This window comes from Brassica napus, chromosome C2 (genome assembly GCF_020379485.1).
Source record: "Brassica napus cultivar Da-Ae chromosome C2, Da-Ae, whole genome shotgun sequence".
Taxonomy (NCBI): domain Eukaryota; kingdom Viridiplantae; phylum Streptophyta; class Magnoliopsida; order Brassicales; family Brassicaceae; genus Brassica; species Brassica napus.
In genome coordinates this window covers 19637074-19658505 of record NC_063445.1, presented here as the reverse complement: position 1 = coordinate 19658505, position 21432 = coordinate 19637074, and the positions used below count along the sequence as shown (strand labels likewise).

Genomic DNA, 21432 nt, shown 5'->3' with positions numbered 1-21432 from the left:
TTTGATCGCCTATTTTTCTAATTTTTGTTAAGTTTCTGAAATAATTTTTTCTTGGATTTTTAGGTACATGCCCAACAGTACCAGAAGCAACAAGAAAACTCAACTGCTATTCTCACCAGATTCTGCGAGTTTGGAACGCTCGATCCGCAAGGAAGCGCGTTCCTTATCGACCGACAACAACACCTCTGTGTCGCTCGATTTTGCTCAACCACCGTCGACCCAGAAACCAGTTCCGTCGACCGATTCTCGCTCACCCATGTCGACCGACAACATAAACCTTCCGTCGACCGACATCATCCACCCGACATCGATCGACATTCTATCTCGGACATCGATCGATACTGAGCTATAATATTATGCTTAAATAATAAACAAAATAGTCACATTAAGTTGAATCTATAGTATTTTAGAATCTAATATATAAAACACATAATAATACATATCCAAAATTTATAGATGTTGTTGTAATTTCACTAGTTTTTGGGGTTATTTTTGCATTTGATTGAATTTGAGGTAAACTTTTGCATTCAAAATCAGGTTTTGAGTCATTTTAGGCAATTTCTCCTAATAATAGACACTAAAAATAATATTATAAAATATTTAAAGATAAACTCTGTTGAAGTTTCATCAGTTAAAACTATAATAGTATGAAAAAACTCTTTAGCCAAACTTTTTAAAATAATTAAAATCATTAGGACTCTTCTAATTCAAAATTCCGTTTAGTTTTAAAAATCATCATTAAAATTTATTTTTAAATCACAAACTAATAACAGCCAAGGCTTTAGTTAAGCCCAAAAGGTAATGTGTGGTGGGCCTGGATCCATGAAATTATCATATAAATGGGAAGCTGTTGAATGATCTAGGGATGCAACGGTCGTTGAAAAACCCATTCGCCGTTGATCGTCTCCTTGGTAGAGAAACATGGGGTACGATTTCTTCAGTCTCGTAGTTCCTTCTACTTCTTCCTTCCGTCTGTCTCTGAATGTTTACTTTGGTTGATCGTGTTTTAGTTTGTAGATGGTTGGTGTTGTAGCTTGACATGTTTTTTCTTTTTCTCTATCTGTTGATCTGATAGCACCAAGAAGAGAGTTATGAGATCTGGAAAGAAGATTGCTCATCCTGTCTCCAACAAACCTCGTTTCAACTTCATTGAGGTTAAAAATATAACTAAATTCTTTTGTTGGTTTCTTTCAAATGCTGAAATCGTCTTTTATCTTTTTTTTTGTTTGCAGGAAACGTTCGTGAGTGCTCGTGGAGTTAAAACCAAGATCTGGACGCTTCCTGCTGCTGAAATGGAATCAGTCATGAACGACAGTGATAGTGATAGTGCTAGTGATAGTGATGGAGAGCCCTATCCGAATTTGTAAGAATACAAGAAACAAAAATTTGCTTTGTTATACCTTTCTATCTGATTATTCTCGGTGTTTGATTGATTATGCAGCGGTGTTGGGGTTAACCCGCATGAATCCGTTCTCTCTAACTGTGATAGAGCACAGCAGAAGATTTCAGTTGGTCGAAACTTGGGGTATGTCTCTCTTTGTGCTTAGTTCATCTTTAGTATAATACTTGACACCGTTTGTTTGATGACAGTTTCACCAGACGTTGCAAGCTCAACCTCCTTAGGAAGAGGGGGCAGAGATTGGAACACAAGCTTATCAAGAAGCCTGCTCCTTCTGTCCCTCGTTTCAACTTCATTCAGGTTTAAAATATCATTAAATCCACCAAGATTGGTTTCTGTTAAATGCTTGAAATCATCTTTTTGTCTTTTGCAGGATACGTTCGTGAGTGCTCGTGGAGTTAAGACCAAGGTCTGGACCCTTCCTCCTGCTGAGATGGACTCTGTCATGAACGACAGTGATAGCGATAGCGATAGTGATAGTGATGGATCTCATGATTTACATCTCTATCCGAATTTGTAAGACATGATTGGATAGTTTTTAAAAGTTTTTCTATCCTATCATGATGATCTCTTATGTATTGGGGTTGATGAGTCACTGATTATGCAGCGGCATTGGGACTCAGCCCTCCAACCCTGCAACCGGTGAGTGAGCGTGCTCCTCTCTCTTTTACATACTGCAGTCTTTGACACTTCGTTTAGAGCCTCTAATGCTCTCTTTTCCTCTGGCATTTCAGGTGAAGCTGGAGCTGCTCCTTCTAAGGAGCAGACTTATTCGTTAGCATCTTGCATCGAAGAGATTACAAAACATGTGGAGCTTTTGAAACAGGGGCTATTGTTTTCTTGGATAACAAAAACGGGAGCTCTTCCTCACTATACCCAATCAGCTGGTATAGTATGTTGTACTTTACTTAATAATTTTGTTTGCTTTTGCAAGTTATTCACGAAATTTGTATGTTGTTTTGCAGGTGAATGTTGGGCTGCGGCCCTTTCAACAGGCCATGCTTATTACATGGCTGCTAATAAGATAGATGGAGAAAGAGTAACCATCGAACTCCTCCTCGATGGTGTTTCTAAGGAGCATCTAATGGGTTCAGGTGGAATTGATCGACTCGAAAGCGCAAGGGACTTTATGGTCACTAACGGCTATGTCACGGACATGATTGTCCATAGGCGTCCTTCAGTTTCTGAGGAGTTTGCTGGTTATGAGATCCTGCTTGAGAAGCTGCTAGCCAGAGGCCCTATGGTTGTTGTGTTCGATATTCTTCCACGGTACAAAGATTATGATGGAAAAGTAAGTAATTTAGTTAAATGTTTCAATATATTTTGAATTTGTTAGGTATAAAATAATATTTAACATCAAATATTTAAAATATTTTTAGAGTATATTCATTCCCGATGAGACGGAATGTCGGGTATCTGTGCTTGAGAGATGTAAGCAGCACAGCGTTGTTGTCACCGGATGTGGGGTTGGGTTGGTCGAAGGAAAGCCGACTGAGTTCTGGCAAACCCATGATTCCCAGAAACCTCCATGGGGAGTGGACGGTTTTGGCCAGTTGGCTCGTCGGAATGGTCTGATCGTAGCAGCGGTTGAGTTTAAGGTATAAACCAACAAATATTTTTTACTAGAATAATTACTTAAATATTTATATACGTTTGTTTTGTGTGTGTGTGTGTGCTTAGTTCTGATCAGTACCGCCAGAAGATCACAAGTAAGTTAGTTAAAACTAATTTTTTGTTCTATTAAGATGTTTTTTTATTTCTTCTCTTAATCCCATCATCCTATCCTATTGATACAGGTAAAAGGAGGATGATAGAAGCTTTGAAGCTCTTGAAACTTTTTATATTTTGTCCTAATCAACTTTGGGTTATAAATAACTCGTGTTCTGTCGTCGTTTCTCTTAAGATTCTAAGGCTTTTGATGTGTTAAAACTGTTGCTTCTTTTTTCCGGTTTAGACTCTCGTACCTTATGATACACTCCCTCTGATAGATTTAAATATAAGATGTTTAAAGTTTTACTCAAAAACAATAAATATACTATTTTAATTGTTATTTTTTTATTATATCAATAAAATTTCACCACTCATAATTTTACTTTTCAATTTATGTTTAAAATTTAAAAATAAATGCATTAATTATATCTCAAACATCGTACATTTGTATACAAGATAAAAATATAGAACATTTTACATTCGTATCTGGAGGGAGTATGTTACTCTTTCTGTATCACTTTTTTGCATAAATATTAAGAAAATACAAAATTTTATGTAATTTATCTTGATCATATAAAATAACATTAAATACAACTAATTCAACCATAAGAAAAAGATGTACTATTTTGTAGTTGGTCACAAGTTTCAAATGACATTAAATTTTATCTTGAATTATGAGAATATCACTTATTATGAAACGAAAAAAAAAGGTTATACATCACTTAAAGTGATACGGGGGGAGTATCGATTTTCAGCTTCTTTTTTTCTTATGTGTCGGCGTGCTAAGATGTTTATTTTGTCTTTTTATTCCTACTAGAGATTTTTCCCGGACTACGCCCGGGTTTATTCAAATAATGTTGTATTTAATATGATAATATCTATATTAAAATATATTACTTCTATGTAATAAAAATATAAATAGTAAATTGAATTAGAAATGACTAAAACTTACAATTTTTTTTCTATTTTTAATATATTTGAGATGGTGAGCAAATGTGAAACGAATAAAGAATTTGTGAAACCTTAGTTATTATCCAAAATATCTTCTGTTACATATTTAGGTTATTAAAATATATATTATTAATCTCCATATCGCATATTTCTTTGTCATATGTATTATTTGTACCATATTGATGTTTTTTTTATATTTTATTTAATCTCCTATAATATATTTTGTCAGCAATTAATATTACTATAGTATTTGTTTACTTATAAAAAAACTTATAAACAAAAAAAAAACTTATAAACAAAAAAATATCTGTCAAAAAAAGGAAACTGTCAAAAAAAAAACTTATAAACAAAAAAATATCTTACCATGTAGCTATAGTTAAAATATTATTCTGGATTAAAACTCAGTGTAAATGATAATCAAAATATTCTCAAAATATTTTCACAATTTATTTAAATTTTATTATTATATATTAGTTGGTTTAAATATTACTATTTAAAAAAAATACAATCAGGTTATTACGTTGTTATTAAAAATGAATATTAATATACCAATTAGGAGAATTTCGAATATATTTTCAGTCCAAAACTATGATCCAAAAACATTATTTTCTTATTATTTTTTCATTTCCAGTAAAAAAAAATCTACTATCTTCTACTAATGTCACAAATTGAAAATATAAATGATTTCTAATTCGATATAGGCTTATTATTTTAATTTAAACTAACAATATTTAGTGATTTAGACTATTATTTTTTTCTTACTTTGAGTCTTTAATATTTGTTTTGTTAAACTTCATATACTATTTTGATTTTAATCTTTCTTTATATTTTGTGAGCATAAATTTTAAAACATTTGTTGGCCGTTATTGTTTAATGTGGTATTAGTTTGTCTACTTTAAGGATTTCCTCAAATTTCCTTAATCAAAAACAAATCTTAATTGTCTTTTTCTAAAAAGATGGAGCTCTATTAACAACTTCCACATAAAGCAAAATTGGTCTTACAAAGACGGTTAATCTTGTAGCTGTCTTTAGAGAGGAGGCTAAAGATCATCAACTGATTTTTGTTTTTATCTTGTGTGGTTCAGTGGTTCTTTCATCCGACTTCTCTTTGTTAGAGTCTAAGTCTTTCTTTTGTTAGTTTTTTACGATTGTTTAAATTCCTAAAATAAAGATTGCATATTTAGATCAAAAATGTAATTCCGGTGAAATGCCAAGTAATGGAAAGAGTACAAATAAATCTGCAATAAACTAACATGGTGGAATTGAGACAAAACAGAAGTGCATGTTCTGCATATTACAATTCCAAACTGTATCACAATTCACAAGTAATTTGTCAACATGATTTACTCACTGAGCTAGTTTGAAGTCTCTTTGTCCCCTTTAGCGCACCCAAAGCCGTGGCTACCATTTTCAATGCCTTCTTTAGCTTCTTTACCGTCTTCCTCTCTTTCTGGCAGGTCTTCCAAACACTGCATCATGGACTTCTTTATGAGCGATCTATACTTTGTCTTCTCCAACAGATTCATCATCACACTCTTCAGGAAGCTCAGTACCTTCCACATTCTCTGTCACCGGCTCACAAACCCCAGTTTTCTTGCACCATCTTTTGATGTAACTGTGGTAGACATTGGGGACATGAGCTGCCTCTTCAAAGCTGTCATTTCATCTTCTGGCTAACCTCCTTTATTCAGCTAGTATTTTGCGCCCTCCACATCAACCATCTCGTCTTTTTGCATCATTTTCTCTAGAAGAGTGAAATGAATCTGTAACAAAAATATCAATTATGGCCACGTCAGCTAGCTTCCAACTGTCAAAAATACAACAAATTGATTCTAAATATTGACCAAAAAAAAAGTTGCTTGTGAGCTGAAAACAATGGAAACCATCACAAAACACCTGATTGTAAGTGATTAGAGAGCAAACCTGACTGTAATCCGCGGAGACGCTTCTCTTGATCCGAAGAATTTCTCTATGTGTCTTCTTTCCGTGCTACGCGCAGATTGTGTATTCTCAATTTTGTTCATTTACCTATTTCTTATATTTTTATTGATTTTTTTTGCATTCACATTTTTTTAAGCTCTAAATTTGATTTTGTATTTCAAACAGTTGTTTCTGTTTTTTTTTTAAATAGTCATTTCCGTTTCACCTTTTCAACTAAATATTTTTATAAATTTACGATTTAGTTTTAAAATTTATGAGATTGTATTTTTAATATAAAGCTTATGTTATTGCAACACATATTTTCATTATATGAAATAAAAATGTAATGCGATTAACACAATAAAGATGAAGGTAGTTTGAGGGTTTTTTGTAAACTTAATATATCACTTGTGTATACAGCTTAAATCATATTAGTTCATAATTTTACCATAAGTAAATGCGTGAGGAAAAAATCTCTAATAACGAACTTCCAAGTATTGTTCTAGGTTTACGTCCACTTTGAAATTGAATGTTATATACCAATTTTATATGTGACTACTTTTACTAATACGTATAATGGTTTTCTACTGAAATGAAAAAAAATAGTAGTTTATAACACTTGAACGAAAAAATGTAGTAGTTTATAACAGCAGCATGGATTAAAATATGAAAATACAATATTATTATATAGTGGTGTCTTATATTTTAAGTTTAAAGTAATTATTTGTTTTTAGTGATTTTTATCATTGTTTAAACGTTTTAACAGTTTTTTATCATGTTTAATTATTATAGTTAATTTTGGTCTAATATAATTTGCATGATGGTTTAACAAATAAGCTTTTTCAACTTTGAAGCAACCATTTGCTAACTCACTATTGTAAGAAAAAGTAGTGTACAAATCAATATATCACTGAAAACTAATCTAAACCTGGAAGGAAGGAAAAATAGAAAAACGCCAATGAAAATTCCGGAGACATGTTATTCTTATTGATCAGTAGCCTGAACCACATAAAAACTCAAAAATGAAACATTGCCTATCTAAGATTGATGAAAGAGAGCAAATGAATAATGTTGTCATGCCTTTAAACTGGGAATAAGTCATTTTTTTTATTTTTCATTCTTAAATGCGTAGAGAGAAACAAAATGCAATTTAGAATAAATATGTCTAGGGAAGCAAGACCTCTCTCAACGTTTCTGGAATCCAATAACAAATTTAAGAATATGTTGGCAAGCAATGAAGGGATTAAGGAAGCGAAACGTTTCTTAACATTTCCTGATGTTTTACGCAGAAACTCATTGTACTTTATTTGAAAATAAAACTTATCCACTTGAAGCTTCTCATAATAAGGGACTGAAGAACCTCCGAGCATTTGCTGAATGAATCTGAAGGAAAACCAAAGGAGGATCTTAACCAAAATTCTCAAGACGTGAAATTCTCAACAACTAAAACCAAAGGATCATATAGTAGCAAGGCAAGATTTTACAGAAACCTTTAAGAACAGTAATCTTATTTCAAGACCTATGCAAAATTCTCAACTTCTTTCTAAAGAACATGATTAAATTATATCCGTTGACCTAATTCATATTAGGATTTGGTTCAGAAAATGTATCACTTGGTTCAGAAAAACTGGGTTTGAAGATTATTTCACTACATTATAGTATTCTCTCAGGACATAATTTATTATGGTTATAAACAAAATTCTTTTCCAAAACTTAAAAAGCAGAGGAGGCTTGTCATAAAGCTCATACAAAGCAACAATAACTACATTGAAGACCACCACTGTGTTGGCATAAATCAAGTTATTATTCAGAACAGATCGTGTTTAAAAAAACATAACTGTCGCAAAAGGTTAAGTAATGGTGGAATACAGAAAAAGAAACTACACCTTTGGTGAGAGTATCAAGAACTCCACTCCACTGGACTCGATACTTCGTGAAAACTTCTTTCTTGGCTTCCTTCTCTGACTCAAACATACCAAAATTCAGAATCTAATGAAACAGTAATGGGCATCACCAGATCCTGTGAAGAAACGAAGATGGAAATAGAATAGGTCACACATATTATTCTTTCTTTATTTCATTGAGACAGGATGGAAAGTAATATATATATACCAAACAAAATTTTATCTTTGATTTAATCTCTTATCTTGATGCATGGGAAGCTTCGGCCTATTTAGAAACTTGAAGGGTTAAAGAAAAAAAAAGCATTCTCTAATCACTCATTCCATCAACGTAGCTACCGAATACAAATGATCATAGATATCAGAAACAAAGACCTACCCAACTGACGGCTTTGATTCTTCGTTTCAGCTAACAACGAAAGACCAACTAAATAAATTTGGCTTTCAAGTGGATTCCTCCCCTGAATAATTTAATTTAAGATCAAGAGCTCCTATGAAGTTGATAAACAGTGTTAAAACTCTAAATAAATAAAAATGGTCCATGATATACAGACTCATAAAATTGGTTTTCATCAAATAACAAAGTTATATAAGAGAGAAGAGTTATGAAGAGAAAGAGAATAAGCATACTGTATATTCCAGAATAGAATTATGCCAGACCAACAGAGGTAGTTGTTCACATGCGTTATATCATAGACATTGAGATGAACCTGTGTAACGGCATCTCCCCTCTTCTCTTCACTCCCTCAATTGAGCCTGAGCTCAAAGTAGGCAACCACATTTTTACTCACAATTGTAACTTGTAGTATCTCAATTAACAGTTACGGTCGATTCATCCCTTTCTTCCTACGACTCTCCAAGACCAAAAAAAAAAAAACAATTTTGAAATTTCATCAAATTATATAGAATATGTATTATCTCATTCGAGACAGAATCAAAATCGAATCTCGAAGTTCCTTACTCTAAGACCACTACATATCAGTGGGTCTGCTTCAGTTCTAAAGTAAGAAGTTGACAGCAGGAATCCAAAACTTAATGCTTCACCACTCATAATTTTACTTTTCAATTTATGTTTAAAATTTAAAAATAAATGCATTAATTATATCTCAAAACATCGTACATTTGTATACAAGATAAAAATATAGAACATTTTACATTCGTATCTGGAGGGAGTATGTTACTCTTTCTGTATCACTTTAAGTGATGTTTAAGGTTTTTGCATAAATATTAAGAAAATACAAAATTTTATGTAATTTATCTTGATCATATAAAATAACATTAAATACAACTAATTCAACCATAAGAAAAAGATGTACTATTTTGTAGTTGGTCACAAGTTTCAAATGACATTAAATTTTATCTTGAATTATGAGAATATCACTTATTATGAAACGAAAAAAAGGTTATACATCACTTAAAGTGATACGGAGGGAGTATCGATTTTCAGCTTCTTTTTTTTCTTACGTGTCGGCGTGCTAAGATGTTTATTTTGTCTTTTTATTCCTACTAGAGATTTTTCCCGGACTACGCCCGGGTTTATTCAAATAATGTTGTATTTAATATGATAATATCTATATTAAAATATATTACTTCTATGTAATAAAAATATAAATAGTAAATTGAATTAGAAATGACTAAAACTTACAATTTTTTTTCTATTTTTAATATATTTGAGATGGTGAGCAAATGTGAAACGAATAAAGAATTTGTGAAACCTTAGTTATTATCCAAAATATCTTCTGTTACATATTTAGGTTATTAAAATATATATTATTAATCTCCATATCGCATATTTCTTTGTCATATGTATTATTTGTACCATATTGATGTTTTTTTTATATTTTATTTAATCTCCTATAATATATTTTGTCAGCAATTAATATTACTATAGTATTTGTTTACTTATAAAAAAACTTATAAACAAAAAAAAAACTTATAAACAAAAAAATATCTGTCAAAAAAAGGAAACTGTCAAAAAAAAAAACTTATAAACAAAAACTTCTGTTTCGTTCGATAGCAACTCTCCTCCAGAAGAATAGTCTTTCTCAATCTGCCGATGTGCTTATGCAGGAAGCCAAAATCAAGGTGTGTACATTCTAACTGCTTGCAATTTTTGATTCTAGAGACATTTCTTACATAATCATCTTGTTTTCAGGAAGACGGTGCAACGCCACCGGATATTGAGGGATTTTTAATCGAGTTCCTAAAAAAAGGAGAAAGCAACGCTGAAAGATACGCTCATGAGGTAATCTTAATCTTATTTGATTTCCTTTTTCTCTTAGCTTTCTTGGTTAATTCTCTCTATGATGATTGATTGACTTTGTTTTATTGTTCAGAAAAAACTTAACGAAGTTGAATATGACATCTTCTCAAAGTACACAGATTCAGAAGTGTCAGCCTCGACTATTGAGTTTATGTGCGATGGATTCCGTATCTGTATTGACGGTATGCACGAAAAGACAGTGGCAAAAGACGTGTAAGTAATTGAAGAATATGTATGTGTTTTATAGTGTTTTATTGTGTTGTTTAACAAATTTTAAAATTTTCAGGGTGAAGTTCTTCAAAGAGGCCTCGGTTGAGGTTGCTGCTGCGGGAGTGAAACTTTTTAAGCCAAAACTAAACTTCAGGCATAAGTTCGAAAGGTCAGGTACCGTGCGTTTCAAAAACCGTGAAGATACAAAAAAATGCTAATAACATGAATGGATCCTTTATGAAGATCAAAAAGAAGGACTGTGGAAGTTTTGTATACATCAGTAGACTTAATAACTCTATGAGAGTCTTGTGCCTGAGTGGGTTTGAGGGAGATGTGAACGACGATGCTTTTGTTCAAGAGCAACTTAAGGGCTTTTCTGAAAAGTATAGAAAGTTGATGATTGTCCATGCCATACCAGTAGCTCTCTATCAAGTCTGTTTTGTGTTGGTTAGAGCTATCAGCAAGAAGACTCGGGGATTTTTGCAAGACTTGGATGGAAGGAATTTCACATGTAACGGACTCCTGATCAGGGTAGCAAATTTGAAGCCAAACGTTTTTGAGCATCTTTTTGGCGACTTTGTGAAAGACAAGATGTGTTGAGAGCGATCATCTTTTTGTAAATCTTTTCTAATTTGGTCGGCCATGTAGGGAACCTTGATTGTCTTTCGTCAATCTTTTGGACCATTGTGACTCTCTTATTCGCTATTAGATCTTGATTGTCTTTTGTTAATCTTTTGGACCATTTTGACTCCTATTGTCAATTAGATTAAATATTCAAGTCATTAGCTTTTACTAAATCTAGTTTTCCTTGAAATACGAAATTAATTTTTACTTATATATATACTTTGAATATTTCTGTGTTTTTTTTTTTTGTTCTGATCATTACGCCAAAAGATCAGAAGTAAGTTAATTCAATTACTTTCTATTCTATTGAAATGTACTTTTCTTATTATGTTTCAACTTATCCGATTAAGTGTAACCTTTGTTTCAAGTAAGAGGAGAAGCCAAGGTCTTCAACACAAGCTTCAAACTTTTGAAACCTTTTTTATTAGGAAAGTTTAGTCGAACATTATATATTGTAGAAAAATTTACCTTCAAAGACACATTTTGAGTTTTCAATTACCTAATAAGACACTTTGAGTTTGGAAGACACTTTCCCAAGTCATTTTGTCTAATTTGCCCTTGAACTCGACATCAAGTGTTTGAGTAAATAATAAATTATAGAAACATTTTTTTTTATTTTGCATCCATAACTTAAAATTCTCAGATCCCCTTTCTCTTAACCTAATTCCAAACACACCTCTCAGATTCATCTATCATCTTTGACAATTATATTTGAACTAGAGCACTGTCGTCCTCTCCATCACTTTCAGAGACAGTCTGTTTTTCCGAGACCGTTGTGTTCATCAGAGGTCGGCGTGTTCTTCCTACACAGTTGTCTTCTTGCTGGATCTTCCCAACACCAAAACCCAATCTCTCTGGCTCTTCTATCTAACATCCAAGACCAAACACGAATCTCGTTGTCTCCTCCATCTGATATCCATTGTTTGTTGTTTCTGAGGTTATTAGGGCGTGGCTACGTATCCGTGGACACACAAGCGCATGTGGGGGGGGGGGGGGGTTGGTTGTGGATGCAATGTTGGGTAAGGACACAGATGTGTGGATACGTGTTGGATACATGAACTGTGGTTGGGTTATATTTTGAGGATTTTGTGGATACTTAGTCGTGGATACGCAATTTCCATGTTTATGTCGTCACTGACCACACCATCATTGTCCACGTCTCTCTGTGTCTCTATATAATGTTACAATTTTTTCAATTTATATCCACAATTATACAACATGTACGCACTCCCCTATCTATGCTTTCTTATCTACACTTCCCCAAATCATAAACCCCAATCCACATAACCCATATCCACACATCCCTTGACCACCTTTGACTTCTCAACGCTTTCCCTGCCCTGTTAGAATCAAAAACGAGAAAACCAAAAACAAACTCAAAAAAACATTTGAAAGATTCACACACTTTCGTAAATAACTTTAAGTTCGTTGAAGAAGAAGAAAAGAAAGCTAGTATTACTTATTTAAAAAAAAAACTCAAATCTTGATGAGTCACTATCAACAATTTAAGTTTTTGTACTGTCATTTTCTCATCCATTGGATATGGTTTATTAGCATCTCATCCAAGGGCTTAAAATAGACTCACTAACCGATAGACCTACTTCCTCAAATAAATAAGTGACTATTTAGTTTTTTTTTCTTTCATTCTAAACCAAACATCATTGCTTGTTTCTCAAACAAAGGACTTTTTCGTCCACAACTGTGGCATCCGTACACAAAAAGTGTGTCAAATACTGAATGTGTCTTTGTAGGTAAACAAAAGACAGAATGTGTCTTTATGTGTAAATCTCTCTATATTGTAGGACATATTACAAGAACCATACAAAACTTTTTTTTATTACTGCTATTTTTTAATCATTGTGAGAAAAAAACGTATTTACAAGAATGTCATTACTTTTTAATGCCACGTAAGAAAAAAACCGGCGCCACATAGGAATGCACTGAGATGTATTAATGAACTCAACCGTAAAGCGCTACAAACTTCGTCACAGCTGAGTTATGATTACTTTGCGGCTGAGTTAAACAACGCGGCTAACGTATGGGAAATTTACTGATTTATGAACATAAGTCAGCCGTTAGTGATGAATGATTTACAGATTTCATGCTGATTTATGGGATAACAGCTGACTTACAAACACAAGTTACAGCTGACTTATACATCGGCGGGCTGATTTCTCGAAAATTTGGCTGAGTTATAGTTAAAACATGGCTGAATTATGTTTCGCCGGCTGATTTAATGATCATCACCTAGCTCAGTTACTAAATTTACGGCTGGCTTATGGGAGGTTGTTACGACTGAGTTATATTTAATCATTCGTAACTTGCTGGATTAACAGTAAAATCAGCTTAATTAATGATGACTTATTAGCGAAAGATTAATTACTAGAATAACATTCATTTAACGGCTGGTTTATTTGACGATACAACTGACTTATGATTTTTCATCCTAATTACGGCTGATTTATTAGCAAAAGATTAATTACTGAAATAGTATTCCCGTTTCAGCTGACTTACGTTGTACTTGATGGATGATTTATTTAGGCTGAGTTATGTGTTCGTTTGGTAGCTTACTGATCATCCATGCCAACAACTCTTATTTGTCATGTCATTACTAATGTTACAAAAGTAAAATAAGGGTCTATGTTATTCTTCATTCTTCATCTTCTTTATCTATCTTCTTCAATATATTCTTCATCTTTCTCTGAGATCTTACAGATCTGGTAATTATTATTTCTGCAACTGGATCTAAAAAAATAGATTTTAAAAAATTGAAAATCTGAGACAGATCTACAGTAGTCGTCATCGATTTCGATGATGATCGGTTAAAGAAGAAGCTTTCCTCCTCTAGTGTCATGTATGTTGGTCTAACATCCTGTTGCTCCCTCTGTCATTGGATTTGTCGTCTTGCAGAAAAAGAAAGATTCAAAGAGAGAGATGAAAAAGCTAAGTCCCGTAAATTGTAAGAAAAGGAAAGAGTTGAACAAAAAAAAGTAAGAAAAGGAGAGAAGACGATGAATTTGAAAGCTAATTTAATATGTTTGATGACTCAGATGGCTCGTCATCTGAGTTCATACAGTGAGTCTCCAACAAATACGTTATGGCTGAATTATGCATACGTTACGACTGAGTTATATATACGTTACGGCTAAGTTATACATACATTACGGCTGAGTTTACCTCTAAACTATTAACCTAAACTTTAAATAATAAAAATATTAGATTTAATGTTCAAAATATAAACTTTATAATTTTTATAACTTTATAGTTCTATAGTTTTAATATTGTGTTTAGAGTTGAAGGTAAATTGTTGTTTATCTTATAGGAACGTTACGGCTGACTTATACTATTCATATACGTTACGACTGAGTTATGCATACTTTACGGCTGGGTTATACATACGTTACGGCTGATTTTAACTCTAAACTCTAAACCTAAATCCTAAACTTTAAAACAATAAAAAATATTAGATTTAATGTTCAAAAGATAAACTTCATAATTTTTATAACTTTATAGTTCTATAGTTTAGGGTTTGAGGTTCAAATTTAAGAAAATATTAAAGTCTTAATAGTGTGTTTATAGTTGAATGAATGATTTTGTTCCCCCAAAATACGAAATGTCACGAAAAAAAATTACACTTGACGGCTGACTTATAGGAACGTTGCAGATGACTTATACTATTCATATACGTTACGGTTGAGTTATGCATACTTTACAGATGAGTTATGCATACGTTACGGCTGAGTTATAATCAACTTACAGTTGAGTTATGCATATGTTATGGCCGAGACAATACGGCTTTGTTATAATCAAATGCTGAGTTATGGTTACAATACGGCTTTGTTATAACAATGTTCCCGCCCAAAATCCGAAATGTCACGAAAAAAATTACACTTGACGGCTGACTTATAGGAACGTTGCGGATGACTTATACCATTCAGATATGTTACGGTTGAGTTATGCATTCTTTACGGCTGAGCTATGCATACATTACGGCTGAGTTATAATCAAATTACGGTTGAGTTATGCATACGTTATGGCTGAGTTATGGTTACAATATGGCTTTGTTATAATCAAATGATGAGTTATGGTTACAATACGGCTTTGTTATAACAATGTTCCCGCTGAAAATAAGAAATGTCGCGAAACAAATTACACTTGACGGCTGACTTATAGGAACATTTCGGCTGACTTAAACTATTTAGATACATTACGGTCGAGTTATGCATACTTTACGGCTGAGTTATAATCAACTTACGGTTGAGTTATGCATACGTTATGGCTGAGTTATGGTTACAATACGGCTTTGTTATAATCAAATGTTGAGTTATGGTTACAATACGACTTTGTTATAACCATTCCCGCCCAAAATACGAAATATCGCGGAAAAAATTAAACTTGACGGCTGACTTATACCATTCAGATACGTTACGGTTGAGCTATGCATACTTTACGGCTGAGTTATGCATATGTTATGGCTGAGTTGTAATCAAATTACGGTTGAGTTCTGCATACGTTATGGCTGAGTTATGGTTACAATACAGCTTTGTTATAATCCCTGTTCTAAAACGCGGGCAAATCGGCCGTTTAATCGGCGCTTAAACGTTACTCGGCTGTGCACCGTGACTGATTGGACCAATTCGTCCTAAAACTCGGATTTTTCAAAAAAAAAAAAATTAAGAACATTTTCAGGTTATAATCATAGTTATGGTTGAAATCCCATTACAATTGAACAAAACCATAAGAAAAGAGGTTGAAATCGTGGTGAATCGTGAAAAAAATGGTGAGATTCGAAATTTAGGGTTTGCAGGTCAAAATTGAGGAATATGAAAAAGAGGGTATTTGTGTAATTACGTACTCATTAAAGACAAAAATGAAAAAAAAATGAAGCAAAACAACAATTTTGGGCTCGAACCCGCGACCTCCAAAGCTTGGATAGGCGCATTAACCACTAGACTACGTTACACTCACTGATTTCTTTTTATGGATACTAATATATATATATAAACCCTTATAATTAATCCCCGATTAATCTACGATTAATCTCCAATTTTTTCTTAACTCGCTAGGCCCGGATCGGCCGCACGCGTTACGCATAGCCATTCCCTAACAGGGGTTATAATCAAATGTTGATTTATGGTTAAAATATGGCTTTGTTATAACCAAGTCTACTAAAAAGCTTCTAGCAGGCTCAAGATTCATCATCCAAACTTAAATTGAATTTAGAAACCAAAAGAGAAACTAAAAACATGAGTCTATAGATTAGGAATCAAGAGATAAATCAGTCGCATAAACATCATAGATCTAAAAACTCAAAAATTTGAGACAGATCTATTGCATTGGTTGTCGTCTTCGATGTGGTCGGTTAGAGAAGAAGCCTTCTCTCCTCCAGTGTCATGTATGGTGATCCGACATCTTGCTACTCCCTCTCTCATTGGATTCGTCGTTTTGCAGAAAAAGAAAGAATTAAAGAGAGAGAGAGAGATGAAGAAGTTAAGTCCCGTCAATTGTAAGAAAATGAGAATATGATTTTTGGCCTTTAGATTTCATTTAATCAATGACTATAAATTGTGATTCTTAAAAAGGAAATATTAACCAATGAGAAAAAAGGGTGAGGATTGACAAAATATAATTTTGAACACTTAGATTAAAATCAATCAATGATCATGAAAAAAAAACAATATATTGTAATTTTAGTTCTTTTCAATTTGTTTTAAAAATTGCTTAAATTTAAAGAATGTAGTTACATGTTTAAATCAAATTTTAATATAGAATTTTAAAATTAAAGATTTTTTTCTTTTAAATGATTAAAATTTGAGTTTAATTCTAAACTATAAACCAAAATTTTAAACCTAAACCTTAAACTTTAAATAATAAAAAATATCAGATTTATTTTTCAAAGATAAACTTTATAATTTTTATAACTTTATAATTCTGTAGTTTAGGATTTGAGATTTAAATTTAAGAAAAGATTAAAGTTAGAGTCTTGTAAGTAAGAATTGTATAAGTGATTGTAAGAGAACATATATCTCAAGATCAAGTTAAAGTCTCAACTTGAAAATTCAAGAAACTATACAGATTCAGTTGATTTGTATTCTTTTGATATTGATGAGATGATCTTCAATATAAGTTTTTAAAGTACTTGAATTCAGTTTTCCGATTTTAGGGTATGTTTGGGGAATGATTGAGTTATTTAAACAACACGACTGGGTTATATAAACATTTTCTGATTTTAGGGTATGTTTGAGGTATGACTGAGTTATTTAAATGACATGGCTAGGTTATATAAACTTTTTCTGATTTTAGGGTATGTTTGAGGTATGACTCAGTTATATAAACGACACGGCTAAGATATATGATATACCATAGATTTTACCCATTATTAGCCATGATATATAGGTGTTTTAAGATATATTTACTACTATATAGAGTCTATTTAGAACGTTTACAGGTCCAAAGACGATTTGGAGGAAAGTGGTGATTTTGGTGTGTTTTGGAGCCTTTTGAGTGCAAAACTGCACAGACGCGTCAGATGTCTAGCTATGTATGGAGACCTTTCCACCGTTAGATTGATCCCATCTTGAGACACATAATAGATCTCTGAGTAATCTTTCCAATGCAACCGGTTTGAGGTCAATCAGCATCCTATAGCAGAAGTTATGCTCATTTTATTGAAGAGTGGTCAGTCTGCCTCGCGAGAGGAAACTGCCGAGGAGATGAAGGACCGTCGATCGACGGTGCACCCTTGGTGTCTATCGACGGTGATCTCAGAAAAAAAGCCAAGCCTGTTTCCTGACCAATTTTGGCCCAAAAGTCAACACATATTACCAAAATACCCTTGAATGACCTGAAACCCTATTTTATTGTTTCTAAGTCATTGTTGACGGGTATGCTTCATACTATTATAGAGTGAGAGAGCTTAGGGTTGGAGAGAGAGATCTGTACACCTTGAGATAGATCTGTACACCTTGAGAGAGGGAAGATCTTGAACTCTCTTTGTTTCTTTACTCTATTATGTTTTTATTTATCTATTGCAGTATTATTCAGACCATCATAACCATGTCTCTTATGTATATGTCTGAGTAGTCTTACTGTTAGATTTATGCTTCTCATACGGTTGATTTATGTATTACTAACTTGAGTTGTTACTAGGGTGTTTAAAATATAGTTCTTCATATAGTTGTTCTTAATGCTAAGTTTATGATTGATTACCCTTTAACTTAGATCTTAAGATTAATTGAGAACAAGCCATTGCTTGACTCAATACCTGAAACCAAACTAGTTTGATCTAACTGGCTGGATACACATGAGAGTTGGTCTATTAAGTTAGAGAACATTAATCAAATCCGTTCGTAAAGCTTTCTGGAAGAAGCATCGATCGACGCAACGATAGTTCTATCGATCGATATTTTGAAAGGTGTATCGATCGATATTATTTACGAATCATCGATCGACACTTTCTAGCGATTAACATACGATAGTTGAAATCCGAGATCCATATTTGATCAAAAAAAATTATTTATGCTTAAATAATAAACAAAACAAACACATTAGGTTGAATCTATAACTTTTTAGAATCTAATATATAAAACACACAAAATACATATCCAAAATTTGTATCACTTTGGGCAGAAAACTTCATAAAGCTTCCTGAAGATTCGTGGGAAGTTTTACAACATAAAATGCATCAGAAGATTTCTCAAGAAGTCTTCCGAGAGTTTTCTGAGAAGTTTTTCAAAGTCTGATTCAGATCTGAAAAATCTGCATATTCAAAAACATTTAAATGACTTCAAAATAGAAAAAACTTCAAATGTAATTATTTATGCTTAAATAATAAACAAAAAAATCAAATTAGGTTGAATCTATAACTTTTTAGAATCTAATGTATAAACACACACAAAATAAATATCCAAAATTTGTACCACTTTGGGCAGAAGACTTCGGAAGACTTCATGAAGACTTCGTGGGAAGTCTTCTAACATAAAATGCATTAGAAGACTTGTCTAAAGTATTCCGAGAAGTTTTCCAAAAGTCTTCTGAGAAGTCTTTCAAAGTCTGTCTCAGATTTGAAAAACCTATAAATTCAAAAACATTCAAATGGCTTCAAAACAAAGAAAAACTTCAAAGATATAATTTTATGCGTAAATAATAAACAAAATAGTCAGATTAAGTTGAATCTATAGCATTTTAGAATCTAATATATAAAACACAAAATAATACATATCCAAAATTTATAGATGTTGTCGTAATTTCACTAGTTTTTTGATAGACTATGGATTTGATCCATTTTCATCCATAGTTTATAGGTGTTTTTACTAATAATTATTATCTTATAGAATCTATTTATTATATTTATAAGATCAAGAGTGTTTTGGAGATTAGTGATGATTTTGGAGCATTTTGGAGATATTTGGAGCTAGCACCCGAGATGACCATCGAGACCGACAATCGTTCGATATTGGAGAGTTAGAATCGATCGATACGCATAACTTGGTATCGATCGACAGAGAAACGCGCAGAAAGCCCGTTTGGTCATAGCCGACTTGAAGCCCAAGACTTCACCTTTTTACAAGATTACCCCTGACGAGTTTTACCCTAATTATATAAGCTTTGCCGCCATGTTAGAGGCAAAGGGGGTGCTTTTATTGTTTTACTATTTTCACATCAAAAGTTTTTAGGATTTTGATAGATTGGAGAGAAGATCCAAAGTTATAATTTGTGATTGGAACTCTATTGATATCTATTTACTATTCTAATGAAGTTTTTATACTTAACTGCTGTTATGAATTGCTTAGCCATGTTTGAGTAGTTACATTGTTAGATTTTAGGGTTTAAATAGGTTAGGAGGGATTAGCCCCAACTATAGATTGCTGAGTTGTGATAATCATCTTTAAGATTGTTCATTAATGCATGTGTCTAGATTAGCTACCTAGAACCTGCCCTTGGATTGATTGATAAAAGCGAAAGCTTAATTCTCATCTTGAAAACATTCTAATAGAACTATGTTTCTTGCTATGAGAAAGGCGAGAGCTGATCTAGTGAGCTTAGTAAGCCTTCATTCAACCTGCGCATAAAGCTTGACTAGAGCGCGTCGATCGATATCACACTTGAATAATCGATCGACGGTGCAAAAGGTGTATCGATCGATATCCCATTGGATTAATCGATCGACACTTTCTGTTGATCAATATAACGAGAGTTGAGATCATAGATCTAGTTAATAGACAAGTCAATACATGCGAATGCTGATTAACTAGTTGATCAAAGTAGTTGAGCTTTACATTATCATGCATGCAACTCATTAGGTATATGTAGGATTATAATCTCAATTTTTCTGAATAACAACCCTAAGTCTAAGTATTCTTTTTTAAGCACCAAAACCCCAAACCTGCTATTGAACAAACACTTGTTCAATATAAAACTGCAATTTACATTTAAAACTCTGAAAACAATCTTACTTAACAAATCATATTAGAATCCTTAGGTTCCCTAGCTCCCTGTGAATTCAATCCCTAAGTACTACAATTCGACCTCTTATTTGAGAGAGTATAAATCACTCCTTAGGGTAATTTGAATGGTATCAAATTTGGCGCCGTTGCCGGGGAGCTTTGATCGCCTATTTTTCTAATTTTTGTTAAGTTTCTGACATAAATTTTTCTTGGATTTTTAGGTACATGCCCAACAGTACCAGAAGCAACAAGAAAACTCAACTGCTATTCTCACCAGATTCTGCGAGTTTGGAACGCTCGATCCGCAAGGAAGCGCGTTCCTTATCGACCGACAACAACACCTCTGTGTCGCTCGATTTTGCTCAACCACCGTCGACCCAGAAACCAGTTCCGTCGACCGATTCTCGCTCACCCATGTCGACCGACAACATAAACCTTCCGTCGACCGACATCATCCACCCGACATCGATCGACATTCTATCTCGGACATCGATCGATACTGAGCTATAATATTATGCTTAAATAATAAACAAAATAGTCACATTAAGTTGAATCTATAGTATTTTAGAATCTAATATATAAAACACATAATAATACATATCCAAAATTTATAGATGTTGTTGTAATTTCACTAGTTTTTGGGGTTATTTTTGCATTTGATTGAATTTGAGGTAAACTTTTGCATTCAAAATCAGGTTTTGAGTCATTTTAGGCAATTTCTCCTAATAATAGACACTAAAAATAATATTATAAAATATTTAAAGATAAACTCTGTTGAAGTTTCATCAGTTAAAACTATAATAGTATGAAAAAACTCTTTAGCCAAACTTTTTAAAATAATTAAAATCATTAGGACTCTTCTAATTCAAAATTCCGTTTAGTTTTAAAAATCATCATTAAAATTTATTTTTAAATCACAAACTAATAACAGCCAAGGCTTTAGTTAAGCCCAAAAGGTAATGTGTGGTGGGCCTGGATCCATGAAATTATCATATAAATGGGAAGCTG

General features: G+C 32.8%; 1 protein-coding gene and 1 long non-coding RNA gene across 2 annotated transcripts; one reads left to right on the top strand and one right to left on the bottom strand.

The window, feature by feature from the left end:
* Window positions 1-850: 850 nt before the first annotated feature.
* On the top strand, window positions 851-3449 carry LOC106435213. The gene is made up of 12 exons (XM_013876081.3): window positions 851-926; window positions 1076-1154; window positions 1233-1363; window positions 1442-1525; window positions 1591-1699; window positions 1773-1915; window positions 2007-2041; window positions 2134-2286; window positions 2365-2690; window positions 2779-2997; window positions 3080-3108; window positions 3196-3449. The coding sequence occupies exons 1-11, from the start codon at window positions 922-924 to the stop codon at window positions 3083-3085; spliced, it is 1290 nt and encodes a 429-aa protein (XP_013731535.1). The 5' UTR covers window positions 851-921; the 3' UTR covers window positions 3086-3108; window positions 3196-3449.
* Window positions 3450-7726: 4277 nt separating this feature from the next.
* Window positions 7727-8958, bottom strand: LOC125582073. The gene is made up of 2 exons (XR_007319922.1): window positions 8512-8958; window positions 7727-8000 (listed from the first exon to the last, which is right to left on the bottom strand). It is a non-coding gene; the product is annotated as an uncharacterized LOC125582073 (long non-coding RNA).
* Window positions 8959-21432: the final 12474 nt, after the last annotated feature.